Here is a 19,101-nt window from a genome sequence, read left to right as displayed (position 1 = left end):
GAGATATACTTCGACTTGCCTTAAATGCTTCCCGCCATCCTACTTATGGAAATTGGTGAGAGAGCCTTACTAATGATCTCGGGTTGGAACATTTTTTTTTTTTGCTCCAGCGTCCGTCTCAGATCCCGGCGCTGAATCTTCTTTTCATCATGGAAGGCAGGAGCAGAGGCTGCGTCTGCCAGAGATCACGCAGTTTAAAAAAAATAAAATGAAAAAACAAGCTGCTCACAGTTTTATTATTTATTCTTCAAGATTGACATAATTTTCCACGTGAAATAAAAAAGCGATTTAAATAAACTAAATTAAATTAGAGAAATATTAGTTGTTCAAAATGTTTCTTTTGTTATTTTGATTTATTGTTTTTTTTATTGTAAATTATTTAAATTTTAATATCAGAGTAGCCAAAGTGATTTCTGATAAGAAACATTTAAATAAAGCATACATGTGTCATTTTAATAAAAGGTAGTCAAGATAAGACTCTCTTTTTTCATTTTTATCCAGAGTTGTTTTTTTAAGTTGTTTGATTGCAAAAATATGGATATATAATAATATAAATGAGGGGTGGGATATACAATAAATAAATAAAATAAATGTGATGATTCTTGGGAGTAAGTAAGTAAGTAAGTAATTAGTATTTATATAGTGCTTTTCAAGACCAGGGTCACAAAGCGCTTAAACAATCAAAAAATAAATAAGTTAAAAAAAACAAAAAAATAAATAAAATATATGCTTAAAAGGTCAAGAGAACACAGAGACAAACATAAGAGTCTCAGAAAATCAAGAAAAAAACCTGCACGAATAAAAGTGTCTTAAGGAACGAGTTCTTGAACCAGAACGTTATGGTCAGTTTCGATCAGTGTGTGATATATTTGTCTGAAGGTAAAAAAAAACATTTAAATAAAGCATACATATGTCATTTTAATAAAAGATAGTCAAGATAAGACTTTCTTTTTTTTTTTCATTTTTATCCAGTGTTGTTTTTTTAGTTGTTTGATTGCAGAAAATATGGATATTTATCCATATATTTATTAACTCCAAAGGCTTGATTCGCAAACATGTGTGACTCTTTTTTTTTTTTGCAAGATGAATTGTATTTATCTATTTAACATACCTTCGCCTCACCAATTTGTCTCAACATATCAGTTGATTCCAAGCAGACTCATTAGCAAACAGCACCACGGTGCGAGCGGGAAGAAAAGCATAAACTCTCAATTTGACTGGATTATCCTTTTTGTGATGGAGCCTAATGATCCAGCAGAGTAAATAGCAATGTGTTAATTAGAAATTACGCTGAAGGATCCGCTGCACACAGAGGTATTAACAAGATGGCATCATTATATTTGATTTTTTTTTTCTCTCTCGCATGATGGAACACAGCTTCAATAAGTGTTCTTAAAATGATGGCAGCGTGAATTTATAGGATTATGTTTTTATATTTTGTTTGATTTAAACATGTTATAAGAGAAAGGTGTAAATATTTTTCGTTTGATATAAAACATATATTTGTATAAGCATCTATAGAGTGCATAAAAAATATTTTTCAACGTGTATTTAGTGTGTGTTTTCTTCTAAACATCATTATTATGGTTAGACTGCGGTCTTTATTTCAATAGGCAGACGACTCAGTTACAGCCAAGTATCTGGCTCCATCTAGTGGTGAAGATGTTCACTACAGATGTATGAAGGACGATAAATTTCTTATGTATAAATAAATGTATAAATATATCAATGAAAAAATGTGTATTAATGCGTAAAATAGCTCCATTATTTGACAATTAATAATAATAATTAACAAGTAATTCATCATCCTTCATACAGATAAATCTAGAGATGGAAGTTCAAAATAGATAAAAAGAAATGATGTAAAATAATTAAAATGTGTGATTTTTAATAAGCTATATTAAAGTGTGTACTAAAATAAATACTTAATATTAAGTTTAAGTATGTGAGCGCAAAACAAATACTTATGTATTTGAATAGATCACCTTCTGCCTTTTCTCTATTGTCAATATAAAACTTTTAAAAAGTCATAAAATCGTTCAGAAAGGAACAGAAGGAACATTTTCTGATGCAATAAGCATTGATAAAACATTTATAAGTGTAACGAATATTTCAAATGACTTCAACACAAGTAAACTTTTTCTTTTAAAAAAAAAAAAATCTATCTAACTATCTTAACTAAAATCGAACACATACGCGATTATTTGAGCATTCTGAGTTTTATTTAAGTGAACATAAATATTATGAATTCGATTTTGAACGGATAATCTATTCTCACTCAGGTGAGCGATTAATAGTGACAAACAAAGTTTCAATTTGTGGTTTATTAAATACAGTTTAAAATCTTTGAGAAAAACAAAGATAATGCCTACTCACCCCTGGAAATGGAATGGAAAGACTTTTTTTTATGTCAAAACGAAATAGTAGTAGAAGTTAATAAAAATAAAAATGAAAAACAGCTGGCTCTCTAACGTGTCATGAATAACGGCTCAAATCAAGGAACATTTATTATATACTGCCACCTACCGGACAGGAGCGTAAATGAATAGTGTATGCTTCATAAAGGTTCCTCAGTTTTACCCGGGTTTAGTTGACATACATTTAAAGACTCAACTATAAACGGTCAATAACGCATTTACAATATAGTTCATTTTCACTAAACTTTTTGCACTATGTTGGTGTTGTTAAAGTTCAACTAATCTGTTGATTTAAGTGTCTCTTAAAGTTATATTGGACCTCTATTGTACTCATCAGTCTATATCTGTTGAAATATTTACATTGGAAAATGTGTACAAGCCCATCCCTCTAAACATGCTTTGTTTTTCTGGAGATGAAATCGTGTTTACCATAACCACGCCACAGATGTGTGAACAAGTAATAAGTTCAAAACGTGGTCTTGATGAGGGACTTACTGCATCTTTGAGAGGAAGACTTCAACATTTAAAACATGTGAGCGAGTCAGGAGAGTTGGATTTTCACATTAGTTGCTCTTTAAGAGACGCTCAAATCAACACATGAGTTGCCCTTTTTACATAAACTCTAAACTCTGAGAAAAAAAAGTATTTGAATTCACTTCAATGTCAATATTATACATTTCAGAATGACTTTTTAGGGACATTGAGTGATGCGGTTTGTGTAGATCATGAGCTTGGGCAGCATTTTTATTTTCAAATATAAGAGTATGATGTACACAAAATACACTTTGATATTCCTAACGTGATGCAAGTATCTGAGGTAGCAATAAGAAATATAAGTACTTAGACCTACCATTTAAAAGTGACTTCTACTCATTGCGACACTCCCTCCAATATTGCACCAAGACAGTTACTCAAACTTAACCGTAGAACATCAGTGATAAGAAGAAGTGTCTCTACTTTTCTGACAGAGCTCTTTTTATCCAGGGGAAGATAATTGATGTTATTTTTTGTAAATGATAATCGAAGTAATTTATATTTAAACAGCGCTTTTCAAGAACAGCGTCACAAAGCGCTTAAACAATCAAAACAATACTTATTAAAATATATACTTTAAAGGTCAAGATAAGACAGTTCCAGAAAATCAGGGAAAAGCCCAAATAAGAATGTCTTAAGATGTTTCTTGAAGGAGTCAGTAGATCATCAAACACAGAGGAAGATCGTTCCAAAGCTTAGGAGCAACAGTCTGGAAGGATTTCTCTCCTCTGGTCTGGAACCGTGTTCAGGAACCATCAGTAGATTCTGATCCACAGACCTCAGAGCTCGAGCTGGGATGTAAGTCTGGATCAGATCACTGATGGAAGGTCTGACCATGAATAGATCTGAAAGTAAGAACCAGAATTTTAAAGTTGATCCTGAAAGTCATGAAAGTCTATCATGATATCAGAATAATAAACTTGTATTGATAATCACAACATTGATTTATTTTTATTTTTATGGTGATGACAGTGTAGAATAAAAATAATTAAATTAATATAAATGAGGGGTGCCATATAAAATAAATAAATAAAATCCATTTGATGATCCTTAGTTAGTAAGTAATTAAGTAAGTAAGTAAGTAAGTAAGTAAATAAGTAAGTAAGTAAGTAAGTAATTAAGTAAATAAGTAAGTAAGTAAGTAAGTAAATAAGTAAGTAAGTAAGTAAGTAATTAAGTAAGTAAGTAAGTAATTTTTTATTTAAATAGAGCTTTTCCAGACCAGGGTCACAAAGCGCTTAAACAATCAAACAATCAATAAAGTATATACTTTAAGATAAAACTGATAAAACAAAAGGAGTTCCAGAAAATCAAGGAAAAGCCTGAATTAGTATTTATAAAGCGCTTTTCAAGACCAGGGTCACAAAGCGCTTAAACAATCAAAAATAAAATAAAATAAAATAAAAAACAATAAAATAAAAGATATGCTTAAAAGATCAAGAGAACACAGAGACAAACACAAGAGTCTCAAAAAATCAAGAAAAAAGCATACATGAATAAAAGTGTCTTAGGGAACGAGTTCTTGAACCGGAACGTTATGGTCAGTTTCAATCATCAGTGTGGTTTTTCATTTGGTCAAATGTCTTTTGTTTTGTTTTGTTTTGTTTAAAAAAGTGACTAATAATCGAGTGGCTCCGGTGGGCGTCTCTTTATAGCCGTGGCTACGCAATTTCCCTAAGGCTGACCGCGGGGTGGCGTGACTCACGTCACTTACGTACGCACAAAGAAGCGGACTTGGAGAGAGAGAGGGAGAGAGAGAGAGAGGGAGAGGAAGGAAATTGAAAAAGCGGGTTCACTCCTAGTCGCCGCCGCATAAATAAAAAAACTTCATTCCCTGGACTCTCGGGTTCAAATGGACGGAACCGGAGGTGAATGTTTTTAACTTCTAACCGTCAGCAATGCAGGTTAGTTCGGTCGCTGTCAACAACAACAACCACCACTGGAGCCCCTTCTCTCTCCGAGGAGCTAACATGCTAACCGCAAACTTTTAAAAAACAAGTTGACAAAAAAAATGAGCGGCTTTTAAAACAAAAACAAAAAAACTCTTCAAACCTCTTCGTGACTCTTCAAGACACCATGGCGTCGGATGTGATCGAGGGCGATGAAGTGCCGAAGGCTGTGGCTGAGCTGGGTTCGAACAATAGTAGCGGCGCAGGGTTCGTCACAGCCGGGCGGGCGGACGAGGAGGACTCGGGGCGCGGGCACACCACGTCCACCGCCTCATCTTCCGGGGTGTCCGGGGAAGGCGACGACGACAGCTTGACGTCCACGGTGGAAAATGGCGAGGAGGCTCTCGAGGAGAGTGTGGTCAACACGAGAGGAAGTCTACAGACCTCGGACCATGAACAGCTGGAGGAGACCCCCAGAACCATTGGAAGGTGAGTTATCCATTTATAACAGGCTCCAGGTAAGTATGGGGGTCACCACCATCCACTTTTTATCATGTTAAATACCTGTGTTGGCAACTGATGCTTCACCCAGAATTTAAAACAAATGCTTATTTACATTCAACTAGGAATACAAAGATATATTTTATCATCATCCTTATTGTTTATGGTTCCTTTATCGCTCTGGGAATACTGATAAGATGACCAATAAAATCTGGTCCACCAGGAGTTAGCACTTGACTGGTTTCCCAGTGAAAACCTGTGGGTATCAGCGGTAGATTACCAAGTGACACTTAAGTTTCAGAAAAGCGCAACCCAAATAATTTTCCCCTAAAACAATAACCAGAATTGCCCCCCAAAAAAACTTTTCTGACAGTTTTGAACTGAAATAGTTTTTGCAGTGGTTAGTAACCATTGACTCGCAGTAAGAAAGTTGCAGGTTCACTTCCCAGTTTGGGAGGTAGGTGACATTTGACCTTTTGAGTTTGTGTTTTGTGGGTTTTACTCCGGTCTTCTCCCACAGTCCAGAAACGGGAATTGGGAAATGTATTAAATACTCCATAGGTATGAGTGTGTGTGTGTGAATGGTTGTATGTCTTTGTGCGACCTTTGAAGGGTGTGTCTCGCCCGAAGACCCTGGGGATAAGCACGAGCCCCCCCTCAATCCCCATAAGGAAATCAGCGGTATAAAATCGATTGATTGACTTATTCATTGTGTTTTCTAGTGTCTTTTAGATTCTAGTAGAGATAGAAACCGCCCTCTGGCATGAACAGGTTCGATCAACCGTTAGATCTCTGTATTCATCGCGCACAAACCTTGACGTATCTGTTTAAGACTCTTGCTGCACTTGTCGTGAACTATCATGGATTGGTTTAATAAAAAAGTTTGGAATGCCCCGAGGCTTAAAACATGCATTTTATATAAAACTTGAATGTGTACTTCAGTTGTATCTTCCCAGCACTGGACGTCATGCAACAATCACGACTGGTTTCTCATCATAAATAAGAAGCATTAAACCATATGAATGATGTTGAATCATTGATCATGATCAAAAGTAATCATTGGTAAATGACCCGTGAGAGGTTATTGAAGAATTGACGAGTTTAAAAGTTCAAAACTCGTGTGAAATGGCAAAATCCAAGTCTTTTATGTCACAATGGATGCGTTATACTAAAACCCTTAAAGGGATGATTGTTGCTCGGAACTGTTCCATCCACAGTAACACATTTTGTGGTCATTTTCAATTATTGAGACATTAACATGCTCAATAAAAAATATTGTTTTATGAATAAAACATGACTCATACAATAATTATCACGTTCATCTGAAGGTCAAACTCGAATAGACACTAAGCCAGAAATTTCTGTTGTGCATGTTGTAACTATGGGTGGGAATTAGGGCTGCACGATATTATATGCTCAGCTGCGAGTATAAATATCACTTATAACGCTCAGTTTCACGGGACTTGCATCAGTTTCCTGAGTCTGAGCGACATCAGAGAGGAGCCGCCGACGCGTCGCAATTAAAGACCGCTTGTTTGGAAGTTCCGCGATCTTAAAAGAACACTGAAAACAACTGAGACGAGATGAGAAGTTCTTACAATTTGTTGCTTTAACAAAGGGGGTTGAAAGAGATGAGTGACTTGATCACTCGCGTTTGAGTAGTGCTCTTAAGTTAGTCTTACTTCCGTTAATAGACTGAGCTGCGCTAAGTCAGCGAGCCTAGCAAGCTGCGCCGCTCAGTTCTCAGACAGACCGAGACGTAAAAAACAACGAGATATAGTAGTACAAATTGACAACTTTACAGAACGTGACACTAATTGGTCAAAGTGCGCATTTCCCAATACCTGCGATTTCGATATTTTTTCGATATATATCCTGCAGCCCTAGTGGGAATCTTTTTCTCTCTCATGTTTGAATTTCAATTATTGGAGCCGTGATCAGATTTTAAACAGATTTTCTATGCAAACAGATGCTGGATTCTCAAAGCAAAGTGCTACTTTACTTAGCTTAACAATGTTTGCGTCAGTAAATCGCTGTCCAAAAGAATACAATATACAACAGAGGAGTGACTACCGGGGTCTTACACGTACCGGGACTTAATTTTTCCTTGACAGTCTAACTCACAGAGTGTTTCCATAGTGTTTGGACACATGCGTTTTCAACACTGTCAGACCAGCCACTGATCAGATGGTTAAAATACCCTTTTTTTCTGCTCTGATGTGTGTATTAGCAATGGCAAAATTGGACCTTTTCTGAAACGGATGCACAATACATGGCATATTTCTGATTTTGCAGACTTGGGACACAAATTGTCCATCGTCTTTATATCATTATTTTCTATGTATTATTATTATTATTATCATATTTTTTCAGACCTTTTTAAGCTCGAGATTAGTTGAGGAACTGTCTTCATGTAGAGATGTCTCCAGATGTTGGCATCAATGCTTCACTCATATGTGCCAACAACCGTTCCTTCTGTGTAAACCTTACCCTACATGTGGTTCTCTCTTTCGTATGTTCAGTAGGATTATGTAAAGCTACACACAACAAAAACGACATACACGTTTTTGCCATGAATAGTCGAGTATCAAATGCTTTGCGTGTTTCTGTGTCTGGTGCACAAACACAGTCATGTATGTGATTAATGCGTCAAAGAGAGCACTGTACAGCAAAGATACAGATACCATGATCTGCATTAGCAAGCCTTGTGATTTATGAACTAAGTCCTGCGCACAAGCTGCTAAGCTCTTCAAGAAGGCAGTGATCTGATTAGTTTGTCAAGCACTAATTCTGGGGGTGATTTTTGACGGCCACTCTGTGTTGTTGTGCGTTTACACTGTTGTCTGTGACATACTTCTTCTGTTACAAGTGTAGTGCCCCTTGAAATGATGACAGTTTTAAAGGTTACAAAAGGCAACCTATTTAAAATGTGTGTAGCTGCTTTGTAAGATGTGTATGCTCATGGCAGGCAGCTAAGAAAATGTGACGGGAGGAAGAAAAAGGGTGATTTAGGTTACAGTGTTGGTGGTTTTTAAGTGCTCAATCATTAAAAGATTTATGATCTTTTAGTGCGCAACTGGTTGAGAGGGGTTGTTCACAGAATTTAGGCTCCATTTACATTGTTTCAGTATTTCATGTCAACCTTTTTTTTAGTAATGGTGCAGACTGCAAAATTTCTTACTAAGGCTTACCATGTTGACATACAACACACCCAATAAATGCTATTATAGCCTTTGTAAACAGATACTACTGTACGTACGTTTCACCCACCACTGTGCCGTTATACACCTTTACACACTGGGCTCTAGGGGTTGTTTGCACAAGGCTGTTGCTGCTGCACCAGTCACCAGTACTGGTAGGTATGGTTTAGGTCAGGGGTGGGCAAACTGGTCCTCAAAGGGCCGGGGTGGGGCAGGTTTTTGTTCCGACTGATCGAGCATGTTCAGTTTAACCAATGAGGTTTCAACTAAAACAAGCAACACCAGGAGAGCGGAGTCTATTATGACGTAATAATGGCCTCTTGCCTCGCCCAGCCAGCTGTAATCACACGCCCGCTTTGTTTATACAATGAGTCACGTGGAGGTGCAGACTTCTGAGATTGATGACACGCAGTGACAAACCTCAATAATTGACCAATCACAGCAGAGTGGGTGTGGTTACGGTGAACAAGATTGAATCTGTAAATTTGTATTCAGTGGGCGGGACTTAAGCACATTTTCTAAGGTCAATATTTCAATAAAAAGAGAGTTTTGTACAAACGGACACATACTGATGATACAATTGAGGTCCAAGATCTTTTTAAGAGACACTTAAATCAACACATTGGTGGCCCTTTAAAAAGAACAAAAAAACTGTGCAACTATGAGTATGTTCTTTTTTTTGACCATCAATTAAATGTTGAAATGCCTTTTAAAACAACTGTGTATGTCATCACAGCATGTTACAAAACTGGCTTTCTGAACATGACACTATGCTGACAGTTCTTTAAGTTTCAGAGTTTATGTAATGGGTTAATGCAGGTTTTTTTTTAAGAATTGACTGAACACTAAATCTGTGTTCAGACTATTATGATGACGAGATACAAGAACCAATAACTGTTAAGCAATTATGAGTTATTCGTCACACATCCTGACCTGGGATTCTTAGGATGAATACAAGGGTTGTCTGGAGGATTTAGGGATTTTCGCAAGGACAATTACTCACAAAGATTCATCATTGTGTTTTGTTTTTTTTTTGTTTGGTAGCCTCGAGCGGCAAGAATCGGTTGCTACTACAGAAGCCAGGTTGCGTATGGAGGGAGTGGAGCTGAAGGAGGAGTGGCAGGACGAGGACTTTCCAAGGTACCAGGTCATCAGCGATGAGCGTCGTTGTTTGAAAGAGTGCTTCACCTTTTCTTTGCTCCCCCCCTGACAGACCTCTACCTGAGGAAGAGGAGCTTGAACAAGAGCTGTTTGCTGGAACCTCTGAGGAATCAGATGCCGGTAATGACCGTATAACAACACATTCCTGATTTGAAAGTACTTCTTTATTACGTTTTCCAAGAAAATTTCACAGTTTTGATCAGGCTTGAGGAAACCTCTTGTTAAACTATGTCGTATCTCTAAATGCAAAAAATCTCCAAAATGTGTTCCGTACAAATCCGTGTAAAATGTCTGTGCCAGTGGGGTTATGTTTCTGTCAGCAAAATAATAGTATTCCAGGAAATGTTTTGGGTCAAAGAAGAGTTTAGTGGAGTTCTGTAGTTTCAGTAGGATTTAGAAACGGCTTAAAGGTTTTTGCCATGACTTGTACTGCATCTACACGCTGCTGCTAGTACGAACTATTCCTAACCCGAGGAACCCCCCCCCCCCAAAAAAAAGACCAGAAAATGTTACACAAATGACTGCAATTACTAGACTATCAAGCGCACATGAATATAAGCCTCGCCAACTCAATTTTAAATAAATCATTTTTCTATTGTGCATGTTGTAAGTAAGTAAGTAAGTAATTTGTATTTATATAGCGCTTTTCCAGAGCGGGAATCATTTGCTATAACATTATTCAATTCAGATCTAAGATTTTTTACGTACTTTTTTCCTTTCATGATGCTGCTGGCTACTCAAAGCTAAGTGCTGCTTAACTTAGCTTAGCTTATTGGTGCCAGTAACTTGTCATCCAAAGAGAGTGACTAAAGAGGTCTAATGTGTTCTGGGACTTCAGTTCCCCTTGACAGTTTAACTCATGGGGGCGTTTCCATAGTACGTCTTCCCAACTGTCTGACCACCATCACAACAACACACATGTCTGCATTACATTACCCAAAAGGGCCACCTTTGTTGTGCATTCCTTTCAGAGCCACATGCGTAGTCGGATCAGGATGTCCCGCAGATTTTATCGAGAGTATTTTAAATGATTGTCTTAACATTTAAAATCAAATCTAAATCAATGTAAATCAATTCCTTTGAACACCTCCAGTTGTAACCTAAACACATTTCTTTATTAATAAAGTTTTTTTTGGATCAGTGCTGAGTAACAACCAAAAACAGATCTGTCACTCTCATTTTTTGTACGTTTTTGTTGTCTTTTTGAGTCCATTTACACTGCATTTGTTTTTTTTAAAGTCTCGCCACTGATTCATTAAAACCTAGTTTATGTGCAGCATCTATATTTCGCTCTTTAACTCAAAACTTTGCATCATAACCTTTCTGATGTCTCTCCTATCAAGATGGCGTGTGTATAATGTGCATGATTTTGCAATTCTGCCACATGATGACGAAAACTGTCTACTTCCTCTAAGCGTTCTCTCTTCGTACTGTCTCTCGTGTGCTTGTGCTTCTTGTAAAAGCGCCTCCTGGAGATCGTTTGCCTGTATAATCCATTGATTTGTGTCAAATTGTGTAAAAAAAAAATAATAGCATTTTATAACCTAGTGGTTCAGTGGTCTGCTGATGACACCTATTCACATATTAAAAAAAAAAATACAGACAACAGTGGTGCCTTGAGTATTGAGGTCACTGCCTGGACTCTCTCTAAACCCAACCTACGTATGAAGAAATAACATCAAAAGCTATGAACTTTAATTCCCAAGAAATGGTGTTTCTAATGGCGGAATTTATCTTCTCAAGGCTACGCAGTCAACCATGGCAAAAGGCAGCGGAGGAAGCTGGCTGCCCCAGATATCAGTCTCACCCTGGACCACAGTGAAGGTTCTATTCTCTCCGACGAGCTGGAGGAAAGCACGGAGCTGGATTTGGACGACATCGACACGCCGTCCGACGACAGCAACGAGTTCGAGTGGGAAGGTGAGGAATGAGGTCAATTACGAGGATGAATATCTGCTTTCAGCGTCGAGGCTTCTGAGAACTGTTACGCAGGCGATGTCATCAAAGGTGGGGTTTTGGCTGGTGACGTACTGTTCTTGTCTTCAGGGTATGTGCTCGCCGAAAGGTAAAGTGGACTGATGCGATTTGGGTTGGTTTTGTTCAGCCCAATTGATCCATATCGGGGTTAATAGCACTTTACATAAACAGTTTGGTGAAAAGGAGATTTTTCTTTTAAAACTTTAGTCTTTATAACAGTGTGAGCCTAAGTCTGTTGCTCACATTCACATCGGTACTATGATTTAGCACTTTTTAACTTTAAATAGTTTTAAATAGGTTAAGATTTAATTTCATTTAAATTAGCCAAATTCTACTGCGTATTAATGTAACTACTATACTTGTTCTGACCTGGTTTATTATGGATATACATGCATTAGGATTGACTTTCTCTCATAGATGTTCTTAAAACTAGTTAACGATTATCAAAAATGATGGAGAATTTACTTTATAACCGTCACATTTTTTTGTTCTGATGATGACATGTACTTTGATGCAACGCAATCACGCTAATCCTTTTCTAAATTAGGGCCTTTCTTGCTGTGACCTCTAGAGGGGGACAGAGAGTGCCTCCCATATTGTGTGGGATATGTTAGTTAAGTAAGTAAGTAATATTTGTAGAGTGCTTTTCTAGACCAGGGTCACAAAGTGCTTAAACTATCAAAACAATACTCAATAAAGTATATGCTTAAAAGGTCAAGACACCACAGAGACAAACATGGGAGTCTCGGAGAATCAAGGAAAAACTTGCATGTAATATAATAATAATGTAAGTAAGTCATTTGTATTTATAGAGCGCTTTTCCAGACCAGGGTCACAAAGCGCTTAAACAATCAAAACAATACTCAATAAAATATGTATTAACATTAGACCAGAAGCTATTGGGCTGTAATCATGAATATAATTTAATTATAAATTATTAATAAAATTATAAATATTTAAATGATATATTCTATTATATATTGTCATTTGTTGATATTTCAAAAGTACTTTTAAGTATGCCTTATAGTTTGAGACTCAACTTTCTTAGGTGATACAGGGATACTTTTCTAAATCACTAAACAAATTATAAATATTAAAATGATATATTCTATTATATACTGTCACATGTTGATATTTAGAAAGTACTTTTAAGTATGCCTTGTAGTTTGAGACTCAACTTTCTTAGGTGATATAGGGATACTTTTCTAAATCACTAAACAAATTATAAATAATGAAATGATATATTCTATTATATATTGTCATTTGTTGATATTTCAAAAGTACTTTTAAGTATGCCTTATAGTTTGAGACTCAAATGGGATAATGTTCTAATGTAAAAGAATGTCTACACTGCTGAGGATTCTCTCACTCGCACAAACTCATTTAAAAATGTTTTCCTGTGTCTGGTCATTGTTGAAGCTCTTTTCAGACTATTGTTCGTTTCAAATTATAGATATTTTCAAAGTGATGTTTCTCTGACATTCTTGAGGTTACCAGCAAACTTTTAACTCCTTCTTCCTTTTACCCGGCAGGTTTTGTCACGAGCACTTACTTGTCAGTTTCAAGTTCAGTTTGAAAAAAAAATGCTTTGTTGTGTTTTGTTTCCACTCTCGCTGCCTTCCGCTCTTTTCTCCGGGAGAATTGTTTCCATTCCCAGCCTGGAAACAGGCAGCAGGCCAGCAGCAGGTCCAGTGGTAAAAAAAAAAGAAAATCTCTCCCTCATCATCTGCAGTCACTGGTCGATTAAACCAGATTGATTTGTGTTTTACTTCAATGAGTTGATGTTTTTGATTGTGTACACAAATGTCAATGACACACACTTGCATGCCAGAACATTTTTGCATGATTTTAATTGGATGTTTTGATCACGGCAACATTTCATGATTTCTTTTTGTACTTTACGACACATTTTACAGCCAAAACATTATGACCAAATGTTCATGCATCAGAGAGGGCGAGATCGTCTGAGGTGTGTTTGTTAACGGATTTAGTGAAGAGGTGGATCTTATTAACACCTGATGTTTGCCAAGGCTATTTCCGACCCTTTAATTCAGACCAGGACAAAGTGTGGCCCGGCATCCACCTGTGGTCCTTTGACTGTTTCTGCAACCTCTTGTTAGATTAGGTAGAACTTTATTGATTGAACTAAATTGTTTTTTTCCAATTAGCCACAGCATTTGTATGGTTAGAGTAAAGCTATAACTCTCTAGAAAGTTTCTGGCACCTACAATTTTATTTAGTATGTTTTATTTATTTTTTCTTATTGGTTCAATTCTGAATGATAATTTAGGGAACCATATATACAAATATAATATACAGATATGTTAATATATATTTGTGTAAGTCATGACTGTTCAGTATTCAACCCAACGGAAATTGTAGGGGAAAAAAAACAGTTTTAAATGTTACTTACTGCTGCTTTAAGGTGATTCTTCTTTATCCCTTTTTTGCTAGTCCACCAATCAAAGTTTGTTTGTGACACAAGAATCCACCAAGTTTATATCTGCCTAGAATAACTAGTCGATAAAACACTTCATTGGTACCAAGTCCATGGTTGACTTCTTATTATAACATATTAAGTCAGACCCCGTCCAGATATTTCGTATAAATCTGCACTTGCATCACCAAATCAAGAATCAAATCAGTTGGTCATAATGTTTCGGCTGATGGATGGAGATGGTTTATGATTTAAAGTTGGACATCATTCCTGCCTAACAGATTTGTTTAAGTTTGTTTAAAAAATCAGGAACAAAGGAGTCAGTCGAGGTGTTTGAGGCGTTAATATCGATCCCATTGATTAGAATGTGTTTTCTGATCGAGTGCACGTGATCGAACACACGGGCGTCCAAATCGAATCCAGATCATCAATAAAGTGCTGGTGCAGAAGTTGACGTGTCCCGTCTTGTCTCTAGACGACCTGCCGAAACCAAAGAGCACGGAGCTGCTGCAGAAGGGCGTGGAGACGGTGCAGCAGTACTCGGTCATGGAGGAGCGGGAGGAGGGCCGGCGCTGGAGGGTCTTCCGTATCGGAGACCAGGAGCACAGGGTGGACATGAAGGCCATCGAGCCTTATAAGAAGGTCATCAGCCACGGAGGTCAGTCTTTCGTACGAAGGTCAGATTTTGACGATGACCTCACCGGGACTCACTGTGACCCCCCTCAGGTTACTATGGCGACGGCCTGAATGCCATCATCGTCTTTGCCGTCTGCTTCATGCCGGAGAGCAACCAGCCCAACTACAGATACATCATGGATAATTTATTCAAGTGAGTCTCGTTCGAGGCCCTCGTGAGGTTCATGGTTCTAGTCCAACACCGACTCGACTCGCGCAGGTACGTCATCGGAACCCTGGAGCTGCTGGTGGCAGAAAACTACATGATCGTCTATCTGAACGGAGCGACGTCCCGTAAGAAGATGCCGACGGTGGGCTGGCTCAGGAAGTGTTACCAGCAGATCGACAGGAGGTGAGTCGACGAGGAGTCGTCCGGTCATGTGATCCGTTAAATATATGATTATTTTTTTTTTTTACCAGGTTAAGAAAGAACTTAAAGTCTTTGATCATCGTTCATCCGTCTTGGTTCATCCGCACACTTCTGGCTCTAACGAAACCTTTCATAAGGTAACTTTATTCTATTTTTCTATTCTAGGATTTTATGATGATTATAAATAAAATATGACTATAAATTGCCAGAAAATATATTTTATATGGTATTTCATTAAATACTACTTCCTCAATAACAAGTAATAACTTGTCACTCTTTTCATTTACATTTCATGATTTTAATAGTAATCATTCTAAAACAATCTACTAAGTAATTTGTTTTATTATATAAATTCTTGCCATAGTTTACTGCTTTAGAGAAATATATATTTTTTATACATTTTAAAATGGAAGTAAATCACATGTTGGTTATTGGTATGGTTTTCAAATTTTTTAATGAAAGTATGTTTTGTTAATTTGATTTTAAAAATCTTTTTGAGTTTAAAAGTATATTTTCTTTAATGGCTGATCAATATATTATTATGTTTATCAGTATGTATTTGTTATTAATAAATGCATTATTCATTAATATGATCCTTTATTTGTGCACCTTTACAGATGTATGATAAAATCAATAAAATAAATATTTAGTGCATTGTAATACAGATAAATTAAAAGAACACGTCTAAAATAATCATTTCCTTTCATCTACAGCTCAAAGTTTTCTCAGAAAATCAAGTTTGTGTTCAGCTTGACAGACCTGGCTGAGCTGGTCCCAATGGAGTACGTTTCCATACCAGAATGTATAAAGCAGTAAGTTTCCTACCGTGGGAGGGTTTATATAAGGGCAGTGACTGCAGGTGGCCGACAGAGGGAGCTGTTGCAACTTTTAAGCATGTTAAAAACAGAACTTGACTGCGTTGTTCTCGCTGTTGTTCCGGTGAATACTTTCTCTGCCTGTTTTCCTGCCTTCTCTCCTAAATGCAAGTTTCCCGCTCTTTCAAGGTTTGACCAGGATAAAAATAAGAAAAGCCAAAAGAGGTTTGTTCACAGTTGTTGTCACTTCAATCACTAACATGTGTTTAATTGTGTCGCCTGACAAACGCACACACCAGCACCGCTCACCGCCCCTTGTTCTCTCACTCCACTTGTGTGTCTCTACCACTCTGTTGTGTGTCTCTACCACTCTGTTGTGTGTCTCTACCACTCTGTTGTGTGTCTCTACCACTCTGTTGTGTGTTTTCCCGACCCTTCCATGAAAGAAATCCTGTTCAGCTGTTGGTTCTGGATCATGAAAACCACACAAAATATGTTATTTTTTATGAATTCATAAGTGTTTGTTTTTTTGTTGATGTGCGTATCTGTACACGTGTGTGCGGAGACATTGTGTGTTTGTGCATAGGGTTGTTGTTATGGGATGTATATATTGTCTATGTGAGCACGTGGGTTTATGTTGTGAGATTGTGTACGTGTTTAATGTTTGGGTTTTTTTGGAAAAGTGTTTGTGTTAATGTAATCTGTCTCTGCCTTAGTGTCGGTCAGTCTTTTTTCATCTCGTTGTGTACTTGTGTGTGACTCTCTGAGTCTTGGTATGCGTTTGTCTTGGTGTTTGTGTGTATTCATTTGTGATGATGTGTTTAGTGTACGTTAGATTTTTCTTTGGCAGTTGCTCTATTTTTATATGCATGTGTTTTGATCTAATGTGTGTGTGCGTGCATGTGTGTGTGATCAAACTCTTTTAAAGAGGGTGTGTCTGTCTCTTTGTGGATGTGAGTTAGTGAAGTTTTAGTGTAGACTTATGATTGCTTGTGGATTTTTGTGATCGCATTTCTACAGTGCTCTCTTCTGCCCCCACTGGTGACTCGTGGTACTGGCTGTAAAAAAAAAAGAGATAAAGAATGTAATATTTTATTTGAGCAGGTTTGTGAGTCGCTCACATCAGTCTGAGTGAAGCAGCTAATCCTCTTCTCTCCCTGAAACAGCAGGTTTAGCGTGGGATTTGTTTGATCTTTGGTAAGTTTGATCCTGTGACACATGGGTGGTGCCACAAACAAACCTAACCACCGTGGTGTGTGTGTGTGTGTGTGTGTGTGTGAGTGTGTGTGTGTGTGTGATGGAGTCCTCCTCCTCCTCCTCCAACACTGGCCTGACCTCACACTCCTGCATGACTGCACTCTCTGCTTCTGCTCACACGCTCCATCTTAAAAAGTCACAACATTGTTGCTGATCCAGTGAAAAAGATTCCGTTGCACCTTCTTTGTGTGTCCATGAGCATGTGGGGTGATGTGTGTGTGTGTGTGTGTGTGTGTGTGTGTGTGTGTGTGTGTGTGTGTGTGTGTGTGTGTGTGTGTGTGTGTGTGTGTGTGTGTGTGTGTGTGTGTGTGTGTGTGTGTGTGTGTGTGTGTGTGTGTGTACTTGGCGTTTCTGTGTGCAGGTGTAAGACCAGGGCTGGACGTTTAAAGTATGTTTTTTTTAATTCATTATGACGAACAAGATAAAAATAAGAAACTAACTGTTGGATGAATTAAAAATAATACAATGCAATACAAGGACAACGGCAACCCAAGCATCAGCTTCGAAAGCTGCTGGAGTCGACCGTCTCCTCTCGTCCTCAGTCATCGCCGGGATCTTGCAGGATTTAATTGTTACTTAAGTTGCGTAGGATGCAATTATCGCTGTCATTTAGCGGCTGGAAGTTTAATTGCAACACAAAATGAACAAACGCATGAATATTTCCATGCTTATTGTAAATAATATTTTACACACAGTGTATTCAAAATGTAAAACTTTACGGAACTATGATTTAAAAATATAATACGAGGAAAGCCATGAGGTTTTTGTGTGTTAGTGAGTGGTGTGTGTGTTGACAATTTGCTTTGATTTATAAATATATTTATTAAGCGACAGCTGTTATCAAAACCAGGTCCAGATGAAAGACTTCACAGAAGTCATGTGACTGGCGTCGTCTCTCACGTGTCGACTGTTGTGCTCACAGGATCGACCAGGACGTGCACGGCAAAGTGGAGATCGCTACCATAGCCAACCCGGAGTAGAACCAGGAAGTCGCCATCGGACCGAGGTCTCGTCAGGGGGGGAAAAAAAGTGCCTTTTTCTGCTTGTGCCACCGCAACCCTCGTCGCTGACGCAACATGTTTTTAGCTCCTTCACTTCCTGCTGTCGCGCCAGAACGACCTGGAGGATCCGTTACGATGCATGTTCCGCTCTCCGAATATATATATTTATCGATAAATGGCGATAAATGAGAGAAAGTAATATATTTTTATGGTTGTTCTGATTTTAAGATCCACTGAGTGGCCTTTTTTCACACACACATGCACACACACACACACACACACACCGGGCGCAACACTGATCACTGCTGAATGTTAGCATCCTGCCGCGGGATTTGAACCCCCCACTTGAATGTGCCCCCCCCGCCCGCTTTGTGGAGTTGTTCATAACAACACGAGTTTGAAAGTATAATTTTCTCAAAGTAAAGTCGTACATCAACACAACGCTTTGTGTCCGTTATTGACATTTGTCGTGTCGTTCATTTGTGTTTGTGATGTTTTTTTTTTGTTTTTTTTAAGTTTCATCCATCATTGTGATTGACAACCGATGGGTTCTGAGCGCATGACTGACAGTTGGCAGTATTGTCTGTGGTGCAACGATGAGGTTGAACAGGCGGGAAAGAAAATTGAATTATTTGCTACATTTAGCTCGTAGCTAAACATGTCGCTTCAGGTTTCTTCTCGAATGCAGCACAGCCACCTTTATAAATACTGACAATAAAAATACCAAAAATACTGTATTAAACTTGTGACTTTATGTACATTCAAGATTCTTTTCTGAAATATTTGATGCTAGATAAAAATCTTCAAATCTTTAGTGGGTAAATACTGTAGTTGCTAGCATCCCAAAGTTGCTCCCCTCCCCCCATG

General features: G+C 37.8%; 1 protein-coding gene across 5 annotated transcripts; it reads left to right on the top strand.

The window, feature by feature from the left end:
• The first annotated feature begins 4,685 nt into the window (after window positions 1-4,685).
• Window positions 4,686-18,675, top strand: bnip2 (BCL2 interacting protein 2). 5 transcript variants are annotated; one of them, XM_087797623.1, is made up of 12 exons: window positions 4,686-5,329; window positions 9,586-9,681; window positions 9,755-9,822; window positions 11,446-11,622; window positions 14,592-14,774; window positions 14,843-14,945; window positions 15,012-15,143; window positions 15,212-15,298; window positions 15,875-15,973; window positions 16,166-16,201; window positions 17,146-17,173; window positions 18,156-18,675. In XM_087797623.1, exons 1-11 carry the CDS (start codon window positions 5,028-5,030, stop codon window positions 17,165-17,167), a joined length of 1,305 nt encoding a protein of 434 aa, XP_087653749.1. In that variant the 5' UTR covers window positions 4,686-5,027; the 3' UTR covers window positions 17,168-17,173; window positions 18,156-18,675. The 5 variants fall into 5 exon arrangements, with proteins under 5 accessions (XP_087653749.1, XP_087653747.1, XP_087653750.1 ...); XM_087797621.1 differs by having other exon boundaries at window positions 17,143-17,173; XM_087797624.1 differs by lacking the exon at window positions 16,166-16,201 and having other exon boundaries at window positions 17,143-17,173.
• The last annotated feature ends 426 nt before the right edge of the window (window positions 18,676-19,101 follow it).

The sequence above is a fragment of the Callionymus lyra genome, chromosome 8 (assembly GCF_982586985.1).
Source record: "Callionymus lyra chromosome 8, fCalLyr1.hap1.1, whole genome shotgun sequence".
NCBI lineage: Eukaryota > Metazoa > Chordata > Actinopteri > Syngnathiformes > Callionymidae > Callionymus > Callionymus lyra.
This window is presented reverse-complemented; position numbering and strand designations above follow the sequence as displayed.

Bases quoted from the DNA above. Each gene is read 5' to 3' on its own strand.
- bnip2 (XM_087797620.1), top strand. From the start codon at position 5,028: ATGGCGTCGGATGTGATCGAGGGCGATGAAGTGCCGAAGGCTGTGGCT. The intron at 9,682-9,754 runs GTACCAGGTCAT...CCCCCCTGACAG, and splicing joins CAGGACGAGGACTTTCCAAG to ACCTCTACCTGAGGAAGAGG. The intron at 15,144-15,211 runs GTGAGTCGACGA...TTTTTTTACCAG, and splicing joins TACCAGCAGATCGACAGGAG to GTTAAGAAAGAACTTAAAGT.